We start from the raw sequence: 13,982 nt of genomic DNA, 5'->3' as shown, positions 1-13,982 counted from the left end.
CTATAGACTTTCCTCTCAGGACCACCTTTGCTGTATCCCACAGATTTTGAACAGTTATGTTTTCATTATCATTTGTTTCCATGAATTTTTTTCAATTCTTCCTTAATTTTCTGGTGGACCCATTCATTCTTTAGTAGGATGCTCTTTAGTCTCCATGTATTTGAGTTCTTTCCAACTTTCTTTTTGTGGCTGAGTTCTAGTTTCAAAGCACTGTGGTCTAAAATATGCAGGGTATGATCCCAATCTTTTGGTACTGGTTGAGAACTGATTTGTGACCCAGGATGTGATCTACTCTGGAGAATGTTCCATGTGCATTAGTGAAGAATGTCTATTCTTTTGCTTCAGGATGGAATGTTCTGAATATACCTGTGATGTCCATCTGATCCAGTGTGTCATTTAAAGCCTTTATTTCCTTGTTGATTTTGGCTTAGATGGTCTGTCCATTTCAGTGAAGGGGGTGTTAATGTCCCCTACTATTATTGTATTATTATCGATGTGTTTCTTTGATGTTATTATTAATTGGTTTATATAATTGGCTGCTCCCCTGTTAGGGGCATAGGTATTTAAAATCATTATATCTTCTTGTTAGACAGACCTAGTGTCTTCCTCATCTCTTATTATAGTCTTTGGCTTCAAATCTAATTTATCTGATATAAGCACTGCCTCCCCAGCTTTCTTTTGATGTGCATTAGCATGGTAAATTGTTTTCCACCCCCTCACTTTAAATCTGGAGGTATCTTTGGGTCTAAAATGAGTTTCTTGCAGACAGATTATTGATGGGTCTTGTTTTTTTATCCATTCTGATACCCTGTGTCTTTTAATTGGGGGATTTAGCCAATTTACATTCAGGGTAACTATTGAAAGATATTACTTCAGTGCCATTGTATTGCCTATGAGGTGACTATTACTGTATATTGTCTCTTCCTTTCTGGTCTGTTACTTTTAGGCTCTCTCTTCACTTAGGGGACCCCTTTCAATATTTCCTGTAGGATTGCTCATTTGGTGTTTGCAAATTCTTTTAGTTTTTGTTTGTTCTGGAAGCTTTTTATTTCTCCTTCTATTTTCAATGACAGCCTAGCTGTATATAATATTCTTGAATGCATGTATTTCTCATTATTGCTCTGAATATATTATGCCAGTCCTTTCTGGCCAGTCAGGTCTCTGTAGAGAGGTCTGCTGCCAATCTGATATTTTTACCATTGTATATTACAGACCTCTTGTCCTGAGCTGCTTTCAGGATTTTCCCTTTGTCACTGAGACTTGTAAGTTTTACTATTAGATGATGGGGTGTGGACCTATTTTTATTGATTTTGAGGGGGATTCTCTGTGCCTCCTGGATTTTGATGCTTTTTTCCCCTTTGCCAATTAGGGAAATTCTCTACTGTAATTTGCTCCAGTATACCTTCTGCCCCCCCCCTTCTCTTCTTCTGGGATCCCAATTTTTCTAATATTGTTTTGTCTTATGGTATCACTTATCTCTTGAATTCTCCCTTCATGGTCCAGTAGTTGTTTGTCGCTCTTTTGCTCAGCTTCTTTATTCTCCATCATTTGGTCTTCTATGTCACTAATTAATTATCTCTTCTGCCTAATTTTTCCTAGCAGTAAGAGCCTCCAGTTTTAATTGCATCTCATTAATAACCTTTTTATTTCAAATTGGTTATATTTTAGTTCTTTTATTTCTCCAGAAAGGGATTTTATTTATCCAGAAAGGGATTCTCTAGTATCCTCTATGGTTTTCTCAAGCCCAGCTACCATCTTTATAATCATCATCCTGAACTCTAGTCCTGACATCTTACTAATGTCCATATTGATTAGGTACCCAGCCATTGGTACTGCCTCTTGTTCTTTTTTTTTTTTTTTTGAGGTGAGTTTTTCTGCCTTTTCATTTTATACAGACAAAAATAGATGAATCAGAGAACAACATACTAAAAGGATAGCACTGACCCCAGAAAAATATACAGTAACCAAATCAGAAGAGACATGAAACTGGAGGGAGAAAAAAGTAAAGAAAAAAATAGAGATATAGATATAGATATAGATTTAGATATAGATATAGATACACTGGTGAATAGAACGGAGCCACACACTTGATTTTTGGTGTGTTTTGGTCTGTTAGAAGAAACTGTATCCCAAAATTTTAAAGAAAGGAAAACTTATATGTATACAAAAAATAAGGTTAAATACAACAAAGGGATAAAATGAAAATTTAAAAAGATTTTTTAAAAGGTATTGATAAGATAAAATAGTTTAAAAAGGTTAAAATGGAAAAAATGAAAATTTTTTTAAAAATAGAATAAGAAAAAAATAAAATTTAAAAAGTTTAACTTTGAAATATTAAAGAATCATGGGGAAAAAGCCATGAATTCTACGTGTTGTATTTCCCTAGCTCTGAAATTTTGCAGTTCTCATTGATCAGTGCACTTGGTCTTGGCTGCATGTTCTTGCTGATCATCTGGAGGAGGGACCTGTTGCAGTTATTCTCAAATCTCTTTGCCCGAGGTGGAATTGCACCACCCTTGCCAGGATCCAGGCTAAGCAATCTGCTCAGTTTTGCTCTTTGTAGCTTTTGTTCCCTGAGTGCTTTCTGTACATCTTTGGAGGACAGGGATGAAGATGGCAGCCTCCCAATCTCTGGCCCAGAGCCGAGAGTTCAGGCCCCTTCTTCAGTGAGTCCTCAGAGAAAAGTAGTCAATCTCTCCTGTCTCTCTGGTCTCCGGCCGCACTCCAAACTCACTTGGCCTATGACCGAGCATTTCTATCTCTGGTGCATAGCCCCATTTGGAGTCTCCAAATCAAGTAGATGCCTGCAGTGCACTCCCATGCCACTCCCCCCAGGGGAAGAAGGTGATTCTCCCCAGATCTGCCACTTGTAGTGTCCCTGCTACAACTGTGCCAGGCATCATCATTTAAAGTAACCCTGAGCTGAAAGCCCCCTCCTTGGTTCTACCTCTGAAGGTGACTTCCCTGTTCCTTTACCTGGGAGCTCTGATGCACTCAGGCATCCCCAGTCTTTCTGTGACCCTGAGGATCCTGAGACCACATTGTCCCCGCGAGGGCTCCACCCTCCCCCATCCCCGCTTAGCCTTTGGATTTATATCTCTCAGTGAAGCAGACTTTTAAACATTCTGATTTTGTGCTCTGCTGTGCTACTACTTTCCAGGAGCCAGCCCCTCCCCCCCGCAGTCTATCTTCCCATATATTGCCTGAGATTCGCTTCTCCACACATCCTAACTTCCAGAAAGTGGTCACTTTTATGTTCATAGAATTGCTGCTCTTCTTCTCTTGGATCTCCTGTGGAGTTTGCAGGTGTTCAGAATGATTTGATTACTATGTAGCTGAACTCCTGGGATGGATGATATTCAGGTCTTCTACTCCTCCACCATCTTGCTCCTATCTGTTGTTCAAATGCTTTAAATGGGGAATGATGAGCTGGAAATTTCTAGGACATAGAGTTTCCATAAGGTAAATTAAAAATTATCATATAGGAGTTCTATTCTTAAATTCCAATATTTACAGTATACTAGAAATTAAAACTGTTTCTACTCTTTGAACTTTTGATATAGTTCTTAGATTCAACTCAAAGTTATGAAAGGGGAATGTAATATTTTGAAAATTCCTTTAGGAAATCATCACATAAAATTATTTTTTAAATATTTATTTACTTATTATTTTAGAGAAAGGAGAGTACCTAGGGGTGGAGAGGGGCAGTGGGAGATGGAGAGAGGATCCCAAGCAAATTCCAAGCCCAGTGCTCCTAGTGCATAGCCCACTGAGGGGCTCTGTCTTATGAACCTGAGATCATGACCTGAGCCAAAATCAAGAAGAGGATGCTTAACTAATGGAGGCATCTGGGTGTGACAACAACATAAAATTTCTGAAGAACATTAAATTGAAATAATTTGAGAGGAGGGAGATATGTTACAAGGGAAGAGAATAGAGTGCTCTGAAGTCATAGAAGAAAAGTCAGTTAATCCTGAAAGGTGCTTTGACAGAGGGAATCTTTCATGTAGGGACCTGATGGATGGCTGAAGTTCAGGTATCTGAGGGGATCCACCTTGAGTATCGTTAACATTTCTTACCAGGTCTGGCTCCATGGCAAATGAAGGGGGCACTTGCATAGAACCCATGCAGAGAAGGGCATTGTGCTTTCCTTAACTCTCTATGGTCACCCTCATTGAAATTCTTGATAATTTTATTTTTGAGCTTGTATTTTTTAAGTGAAGCCTATAGTGCAATGATATATGCCTGTGCCCACCACCATTGTTTGCTGTCCATGAGCACAGAACTCTGGTGAATTCACAGTGAGAGGGAGTTCAGCAAAACACACAGAACAAACAGAAGAAAAGAAATGGAGGAAACAAGAAAAGAAAAGAGAAAGAAAGAGAGGAGAAGGCAGGATAAAACCTAAAACAAAATATACCAGATGTTTCATTCCCTCTTTCCTAGAAAAGTCATCAAGGAAGATTTTCCAAAATATTCCTCATGTTATCAATGTTCCTCCTCATTCTCTCTCTCAAAATATGCATCACAGACCAAATCCCTGGAGGAGGCCAATTTGGTTTACACTCCTGAGCATCACAGACAGAGGCAATAAATAAGCTTGCTTATCAAGCCCATTCACCAGCAGAGGCTGGGACACAGAGCTGAGCTGAAGACAACCACTGAGCCCTGAAAACAGAGAGCAAACAAAGATCAGACATTTCAACCCAGATTACACCTTCAGACCCTTCTGCTCCCTCCTACCACACCCACCTGAGCTTGTACTGAAACACAGCTTTCACCTCCTTAAATAACTCTGTGCATTCAGATACCCACCTCCTGCACAAGCTGTCACTCGGGCACCCTCTGCCCACACAGCCTCACACTCAGTACACCCTCTCACAGAGCTCCAACTTCAGTGGGCTCCACCTGCAAGTGCGTGTCTTCCATACAGGTAGGTTCTTCAAATCTGGTTGCCCAACAACTGTGTTCTATGACAGAACACAGAGTTAAATTTTGGGGGTTTAGGTCAGAGATGGGGACCTCAAAGGCCAGACCCTGAGATAATTTCCAGAGGATGCTCCCATTATGGACCAGAGTGGCACTCCCTCAGTATCCATATCCCATTGTTTCCTAGGGGAAAAAAAAATTCTAACTCTGCTCTAACCATAGGGTTTTCTGTCCCTCACATCCCAGATGGTCACAGAGTACTAGTACCATATAATTCCACTTGGAAACTTCCTTAATTGGCAAGAATGGGCTGGAAAGAATAGGGAAGGGAAGACGGTAGCGATTCCAGCTCTCTGCCCACCACCATCCAAGCCTCTCTCCCTGCTGCAGTCAAAGCATGTATCAAGTCTAAGCCCAAGACCTTCATCAGTGAAGGTCTCTATACAAATAGGAGGGGCTCCCTAATTCTCTTTACATTTGGAATTCAGATAATTAGGAAAGTGTTTGCAGCCTTATGAATTGATATTTGACAAAATGCCTTGTTTGAGAGAGAGAGGAATTCAGATATTGGTCATAGTCATGGACATCTGGGTCAGGTAAAACTTGAAACTTGAATCAGGACCCCTAATTTCAGGATCCTCTGAAATGAACATGTTTTGTGGTCTGGATGACATCAGTTTACTTCTCTGGACATTGTCTCCCTTCGATTAGGGGTGCAAAGGATTATGACACCCTATTTTCTCCAGAAGGGTGTTAGTAGATAAAGAGCTTGCAAAAAAGGGGGCAATGATTTAGGGTGTCACAATTTTTTTTAGGGTGTCGAAATTTTTAACTCATACATACTACTTTTTGGTCAACTATAAACTTTGTGAAGGTAATAAACCCATATGATGACATTTCAAATTTAGAGTTGGAAAAAAAGTCCCAAAGAGGTTGTGGGATTATTCCAATGCCACATAAGGAACAGATGGGAAAGAGAGAATGACTATAGAGTCCTTGATTTTTCCAACTTAAGGCAGACCAAAGAAGTAGATTTATTCTCAGTCACAGATCAATTTTGTTAGAGTATCAGGACCAAAATTCAAGTTTCTTAGAATCCCACACAGGTTTCTTTTAAGTAGACAGTGTGCTTCCTAAAGGGGAATGTTTTTGAATAGTAGCTAACCTTCCACAGCAAAACCAGATTCCCTTCCCAGAATATCTTCACTGTGTCCCAAGGACAATAATTTTCTGCCTTGATCTGCCTCTATCAGCCCTTGTTATGCTCATCTAGCCTCAGTATTCAACCATCACACTGATGGGCATGCAGGACCTCTAGCTGCCTTTGCCACAGTACGGACTGCTGTTTCCCAACTAGAATGTCTGGTGTATTTCATTCTTCTGATTACTCAAATCACTGTAGATACTGAATCATGCAATATGTGAGCACATTTAGGTGACCTAACTTCTTTCTAGGCATTCCAGGTAAGATACAAAATGCTGTTGTGTAGTGTATATTTATGAAGATATATTAGAAAAACAGAAAATAGAGTGATTGCATTATTATATCACAGAGTGTAAAAGTCAATATTATGTTACATTGGCTTTAGTGAACATTGAGTCTTGAGTGAACATTGATCAAAATGTCTAGGTCCTGACACAAGCATGGTCAGTGTGGAGGTTATAATTTCATAAGGGCATAATCTCAGCCAACTGGATTTTATAGTAGTAGAAGAATGAAAAAAAAAAGACATTAAGGATCAGAAGAAAGGGATGACTTCTGGGAGGCAGAAAACTTTCATCGAAGCTTAGAAAACAGAGAAGGGTAAAAATAAAGCCTGAAGACTCCCTAGGCCTGGCAAAAAGGCATGAATGAAAGAGGCAAGGAACATCCCTCCTTATGAGTCAACTAAAGGTTAATAAATGATGCCAAGATGTTTAGGAGATGGGTCACAAAGGACCAGATTGGAAAGATGCTTCATCAGTTAGTTTGGTGCTTGGAAATAGAACTCAAAACATGATTGAAAAGCACAGGAATTAGCAAAATGAGAAAAAAAAAAAGCAGACTATATGCGATAGAATCTTTAAGGTTCTTGTACAAGTTAATAATGAATATTTTTCTCAGCCTAAAAAATATTGTTTCACAGAGGGGTCATTTTATGTAAAGAATGAACCAAAACCCTGATGCGGCAGGGCAGTCATACCATGACCCTTTGGATTGAGCCCTTTATTTCCATGCAGAATGGCAGCTTCCAACCTCAGTGATGATGGTCTCCCAGCCACTCTGTTCCTGACAGGGATCCCAGGGCTGGAGTGGGCCCACGTCTGGATTGCTATTCCCTTCTGTGCTGTGTATCTGGTAGCTCTGGCTGGGAATGCTGCTCTCATCCTGGTCATTGTGACAGACCGGGCTCTTCATGCACCCATGTATCTCTTCCTGTGCCTTCTCTCACTCACTGATCTGGCTCTCAGCTCTACCACTGTGCCCAAAATGCTGGCCATTTTGTGGCTCCATGCTGGTGAGATTTCCTTTGGTGGATGCCTGGCACAGATGTTTTGTGTCCATTCTATCTATGCTCTGGAGTCTTCGGTTCTTCTTGCCATGGCCTTTGATCGCTACGTGGCTATCTGCAGCCCACTGAGATACACAACCATTCTCAACCATACCGTAATAGGCAAAATTGGCTTTGCTGGACTTTTCCGTAGTGTGGCCATTGTCTCCCCATTCATCTTCTTGCTGAGGCGACTGCCTTACTGTGGTCACCGTGTCATGGCACACACATACTGTGAGCACATGGGCATCGCTCGCCTGGCCTGTGCCAACATCACTGTCAATATTGTCTATGGGCTGACTGTGGCTCTGCTGGCCATGGGTCTGGATTCCATCCTCATTGCCATTTCCTACGGCTTTATCCTCCATGCTGTCTTCCGCTTGCCATCTCAAGATGCCAGGCACAAGGCTCTGAATACCTGCGGTTCCCACCTTGGAGTCATCCTGGTCTTCTACATTCCTGCCTTCTTCTCCTTCCTCACCCACCGCTTTGGGCAACACCGAGTCCCCAAGAATGTACACATCTTTCTGGCAAACCTCTATGTTCTGGTGCCTCCTGTGCTTAACCCAATCATCTATGGAGCTAAGACCAAGGAGATTCGGAGTCGCCTTCTGAGACTGCTTCACCTGGGGAAAATTTTAATGTGATATTTGAGCAGTTTGGAGATAAGGAAAATAAGTGGGTATGGTAGATGTCTAGGTGCATTTACATGGATGGAGACCTCTGATATACCAGAAATGTCTTACAGGAGATGAAGCACTGGAAATAAAGAGAAAGCTAGATGAACTGAAAGTTTCAAAAATCATACTGAACATACCATAATCCTGAGGCTCCCAGTATAACTCTGAGGAGCTCAGAAAGATGATAGTATTTTGACTCTTGGGAATATTTTACAATTAGGAATAAGCACGCCTTGGAGAAGTCTCAGCAACTATGATATGTCCGTGTAGAATGTGCCTAACATTTTTTTTTTTCTTTTGCTGCAAATGTTTCTGTGACTTACTAAAGAGCAAGTCAATTCCTCTTCTTAATTGAGTCCGGGCTTTATACTGGAATATTCTTCTGTGAGTCCAAGTTAAAGAAAAAAAAATGAACATTTGACTTAAATTTCATCTGATTTCCAATGCTTTGGGTAGCCATGAAGAACACAAAGTCTAAAGTTAGAGTACCTGGGTTTGAGTCCTTGTTCCTCTGCTTACTAGTTTTGTAGCCTTGAACATGTTGCTCGATCTTCCTGTGTCTCAGTTTAACCAACTATCAAATGGATGATGTTAATATCTGACTCTTTTTTTAAAAATATCTAACTCTTAATCCTATTTCTAAGATTAAGTTAATGAATGTAAGAAACTCAAGATAGTGGATACATGTAAAATTATCGTTAAATAAATAAGAGAATGTTGTAAGCTTGGAAATTATTAGCCAACTCATAAGTTATTTAGGACTATTTTTCATTACATTATTTTACAGGGTTATTATAATAACTATGTTATACAACATCTCTAAAATATTTAGATAGTGCTTGGGATATGAATAGTGATCATTAAAACTGTATTTCTCCCATCCCTCCTCTGGTCTTCCATTTGGAAGTCCCTTTCCTTTTATCCATAAAATTATCCCTCATTCAGGAATCATAGAGACCTGGTCAAAATCCAGATTGCTTTTTTGATAGCCCTCTTTTGCCCTAGTTACCTCAGTTCTAAAATACCCAAGTAAGTCCCCAATTACTGCTCCCAATAATTCAAAATGTGATTATCACCTGCAATTTAAATTAAGAGTCTGTGACTCAGAGACGCTAATATTCCTAAGGTTATGCATCTATATGGGCCATAACTCCTGCGTTATCCAGAATACAATATGTGTGAGGACACCAACCTGCATGTACACAGAGCAACAAAAGTGAAGACACTTTGTCTCTTGAGGTAGTAAATGGTAAAGAGACCCGGCAGTGTAATGATTTCAGGAACAGAGAAAAAATATATAAAAACAAGCTGAAGGTGGGGATGGGCAAGGGCACTGCTGTTCTGCCCTTGAAATGCTTCTTTGTGGGTCTTGTGCCTGCTCCCCTTACGATGCTGGCTTCATTTGATCAAAAGGTCCCCCTCAAAAGGCAACTTGTCACCATTCACACTAATTACCTGCTATGAAACTCACATTTTCCCTAGAAGAAAGTGGGGGGTCAGGAACCCAGGAAGTTAGTATCAAAGTCAGGGCTAGGATTCAGGACTCTGGACTCCCATAGTAATATTTAAAATCCTACCTCTGGACTAGATTTGCAGGACCACAGAGCTATAAGGGACTAGATGAACTGCTAAGGAAATTCAGGTGCATGAATAGGCAAATGATGTGTCTGGTACAAGTCCCATAGCTTGCAGCCTAGTGCTCCCTCATCTCACCCACAAATTCATCAAACATTCATCATAACTCTTGGGCTATCCTCCTCTTCTAGCTATGTCTGTGGCCTCAGAGGAGTTCAAAGGAGAAAGGTCAAATGGATAGCGCAGAGACTAGAAGAGGAGGGGTGCAGGATCACACAGCTGCTGACACCATAGCGCAGGGGTCTAGCTGCAGCCTATACTCTGGACTGATACCCTGTGGATACAGCACAGGGCCTTCTTCCCCATGGTTTCCCCTTATTGACCAAACTCCAAGTTTCACATACCATAGATAACAGAAAGATGGAGGACTCTGCAGCCCTGACAGCAAGCTCCACTCCCTAAAGCTCTCGCTTAGGCTTTTTTATCATCCTGAAGCTAAAATGCAATAGTTCCTAGAAGGGAAGCGTGAAGCCAATAGGCCTTCTAGACGACTGCAGGTAGCAGGATCCAGTCCCTAGGAAAACTATTAACCTTATTGCCAAGATCTCCCATCTCACTCAGGTGTCTGGTTATAGGAGCCCACATTATAAAGGAGAAAGCATGCTTCTAGAAGCCCAGGAGACTGCCCTGCCCATTACGCCCACTTCACCCCCAGACTCCTACTCTTCCCTGGGAAGAATTAGTGTACAACACTAATCTCAGAAATTCAGACCAAGATCCTGGTTCCACAGGAAAGTGAAAATTAAACTCTGTATCACGATCATTGATGGGCCATGCAGTCCCAAAGATATTTTATGCATGGTCCCTGACTGCCACAATCTTCAGGTCTCTAGGCTCATGCAGTGTCACAAAACAAGTCACAGTGTGTAGCTCAGAAATGTCCATCTTTCCAAGCCCCCAGGAAGCATGAGATTCAGTTGTTTTTCAGCCCAGGCCCCTAGGGTTGGCTCTGAATCTACAGTCCCTGGTGTCCCTAAAGTAATGCCTCCAATATGCTTCCCACCTCTCTTTCATCAGGTGGTATCCTGCTGCACAGTTTCATATGGCCCTTGGTCCCCTGGGGCACACTTCATGTGCCTATACTGTGAATCACCTCAATAACTGATCAGAGTCTACAGAAGAGACTGGGTGGATTGGGAAAATATTGGGGACTTTCACCAAGACACAGGGACCCCAGAATGTAGAGTTGGAATGGGGCCCGGGGAAAGATGTTGAACTACATCTGGCCATGCTGAGCCAGAGGTTCCTCTGTGACACCCAAGAGAAGGCTGGTAGGCCTTGGAAAGTAAAAATAGACTCAGAGATGAAGGAACCACGAACACAGATGTTAAGAGTCACAGCCAAAGGTATGGTCAAACTTCCTGAGAGATTAATAGAGAAAGAATAAATGTAACATACTCTCAGGAAGCACCACTCTATAAAAACAAAACCAAAAAATGGATAAGAAAATAGATTAAATAAAGCAGCTTAAATAAATATGGGTCAGTATATCAGATTCTGTAAAAAATTGAAAAAAATTGAGAAGATGGGGAATGAGAAAGTTTTGAGAAAGCTTCTACACCACCCTGGGGGTGTCTGACTACAGAGGATGGGGAGATGGGATCACTTTTGAGAAATTCAGAGATGAAAGGAGAGAGAAGTTTGGTGGCTGAGAGGGAAGCAGAGTCAAGCATTTTACAGTGTGAAAGGAAGAAGCCTGCCCAGGAGGAGAGGATGAGGCTTAAGAAGTAGTGGGGGTTCAACTCACAAAGCACGGAACCTAACACAAGCAGGTTAGAGAGAAAGAGCCCGAGCTGAGAACGGGGTTGGCCAGGCTTTCCATAATATGGAGAGACTGGGTCTGAAGACGGAGATACTTGGTGAAAGGGAGAGTGGCTTCCCGGGAGAGCAAAATCCAGGATTCCTTCAGAGTCGCTCTGGAGTTGGACCAGAGGTGGCTTGTGATGATGATGACAATGTTGGTGAAAAACTAGATTGCTGAAAACAGTCAGGACATCCCCACCTCACATTTAAATTTGGAAAACACTCTGAGATTAGGAGTATGAGAATATGTGCAGCCCAGACCCAAGACCCTATAACATGATCAGTCTCTTTCCCAAACAGCATTCTCTTCACCCACCTACCCCCAAACTGACATCACACACGAGATCCAAGCAATTTTTTTAATGTAGAACAGGCTTGGGCAGTGAGGGAGGGGGCTGTTCAAGTGTGCACATGATCTGAGTGAGAGGAATTCAAAATATGTTACTTCCCCTCCCTTCCAGTTCCCCTTCCTTTTCCTCCTTCTCCACTGTGGGCATCCACTGGAGGGACCTGGGCCTCTGGTACCCCCAGCAGCCTCTCAATGGCATCATGAATGTCTCCTCCTGTGGCCATGAGGGCCTGTAGATTGGCATCATGATTAGCAAAACCCATGGCCTTCAGATGCTCCAGTTCTTGCTGGTAGCAGCCTTCAATGAGGAGGGATGAGGATAATGAAGATTGTGTGGTCTGGAAGCAGGCATTGGACAATGCATGGAGAAGCTGAAGAATGGCCAAGATGGGCTGCACAGAATCTGCTCTCTGACTCTGCCCTCCACCCATGGTTTCAGGGGGTTCTCTCTTCCCATGTGACCTACCTGGGCCCCATAAGCAAGGTTCCAGCCCAGGCACCTCCTTGGACAGTGTCTGCAGGCCCTTTTCTATCTGGATCAATGCCTGCAGTGCATGTGGGTTGGTCAGGATGGGAAGTAGTGGCATATGATGTCGCAGGGAGCTTCCAGTTGCCAACTGGTGTAGCAGAGCTGGATTTTGCTGCAGGACATGCAAGGCTCTATGCAAGGCAGAGGGTGAGGGTCTCAGCTGACTGGTGAGAGGGGCTCTCCCTACAGGCTGCTGGATCTCCTGGGAGAGAAGATCCTGACTTGAGTTGACATCTGGCACACCAGTCCCACATCCTGAATTGGCCTGATTTGAGGCCACGCACCTGGCCTGGGTAACATCTCGTACCCTGACCTTCTGTGCCAATGGCCTGACTGAGGCCAAGGCTGTGGGGATGGTGGCAGTAGTGTCAGTATTGATGTGAGCACTGGCCTCCTCTTTGCAAAGCTCTGAACCTGGGTTATGGCCTTTGGAGGTAACCAGTGGGGCCAGAGTGAAGAGCATGAGCTTCTGGATATCAGAGCAGACTGGACGCATGGCATTGTCACCCCCTGGCACCACCTTCAATGCCTCTAGCCCCCGCTTATCTTCCTGCAGGAGTTCCTGCTGCCAGGACGGGTTCTGCAAGGTTTCCAGAGCCTTAAGAGCTGGTTCAGGTTTCTGTACTAGCCTTGAGGATTCAGGAGCATGGCTAGCATTGGCTGGTTTCTCATTTGCCAGGCCTTGAACCACAGGGCTTTCCAAGAACTGCACCACCGACTCAGGTGCAGCCATCAGGAGTTGAGCCAGCTGGCCAAGAAAGTCGGCCAGCTCAGGCGAGCTCCGGGCCAGCCGGCCCAGCCTGGCCAGCATCCCACCGCTCTCCGAGGTGGATGGTTCAGAACGATGCATGCGGTGGCCAGTAGGGCCTGACAGAGTTCCAGGACCAGGCAGAGTTCCTTTCAGATGGGTCCTCACCACCAAGTGGACTGTAGTGCCATCCAGGATGCCACGCTGGCTCAGGATGTCTTGATCCCGGAGGATCTTTCCAGTGAAGATGAGCACCAATCGGTCGCTGTCACAATGAAGGCGTTTGGAGATCTGTTTCTTAAAATGGTGGACACTGCTATTTTCTGCCAACACAAATTCCTGGCAGTCCTGTGGGGTCTTGACAGACACTCTGATGATGTGTGATGACAGCTCCCTACCAGACACCAGCTGGCTGTCCCCTGCTTCTTCCCTAGCCCGAGCCATATTTCTTCAAAAGAGGAATGCAGGACCACTCGAGGACCTGTCGAACCCCAGGTGCAGGAGTAAGCACACCTTGGTGCAGGGACCAGTAGGTGTTGAGTAAGGTCCACTCACCCACAACCTCCAGACACCACTTCCTAACGTAGCCTCGAGGTCATCTGGCTCCCATAGAGGTGTTGGCTGTCCTTCTCCAGGGCCAGCCTTAAGGGAAATGACATCAGTGATGAGGTCACAGTTAAGAAGTAGACCCGCATGGGGGAAGGGCAGAGGTCTCTCCTACCTGCAGGAGGTTGGCTCTCTTCACAATTTGACTTAAAGAGCAATAGAGAAAAATTAA

The 13,982-nt window shown here is 43.3% G+C and overlaps 2 protein-coding genes across 2 annotated transcripts; one reads left to right on the top strand and one right to left on the bottom strand.

Moving 5' to 3' along the window:
• Window positions 1–7,150: 7,150 nt before the first annotated feature.
• On the top strand, window positions 7,151–8,107 carry OR52D1 (olfactory receptor family 52 subfamily D member 1; the record flags this gene model as incomplete). Its single annotated transcript, XM_080815036.1, has 1 exon — window positions 7,151–8,107. The coding sequence occupies one exon, from the start codon at window positions 7,151–7,153 to the stop codon at window positions 8,105–8,107; it is 957 nt and encodes a 318-aa protein (XP_080671162.1).
• Window positions 8,108–12,019: 3,912 nt separating this feature from the next.
• LOC308350858 (ubiquilin-1-like) lies at window positions 12,020–13,648 on the bottom strand (the record flags this gene model as incomplete). Its single annotated transcript, XM_080816325.1, has 1 exon — window positions 12,020–13,648. The coding sequence occupies one exon, from the start codon at window positions 13,646–13,648 to the stop codon at window positions 12,020–12,022; it is 1,629 nt and encodes a 542-aa protein (XP_080672451.1).
• Between the last annotated feature and the right edge of the window lie 334 nt (window positions 13,649–13,982).

Source organism: Martes martes, assembly GCF_963455335.1.
Source record: "Martes martes genome assembly, chromosome: 10".
In the NCBI taxonomy this organism is placed as follows: domain Eukaryota; kingdom Metazoa; phylum Chordata; class Mammalia; order Carnivora; family Mustelidae; genus Martes; species Martes martes.
This window is presented reverse-complemented; position numbering and strand designations above follow the sequence as displayed.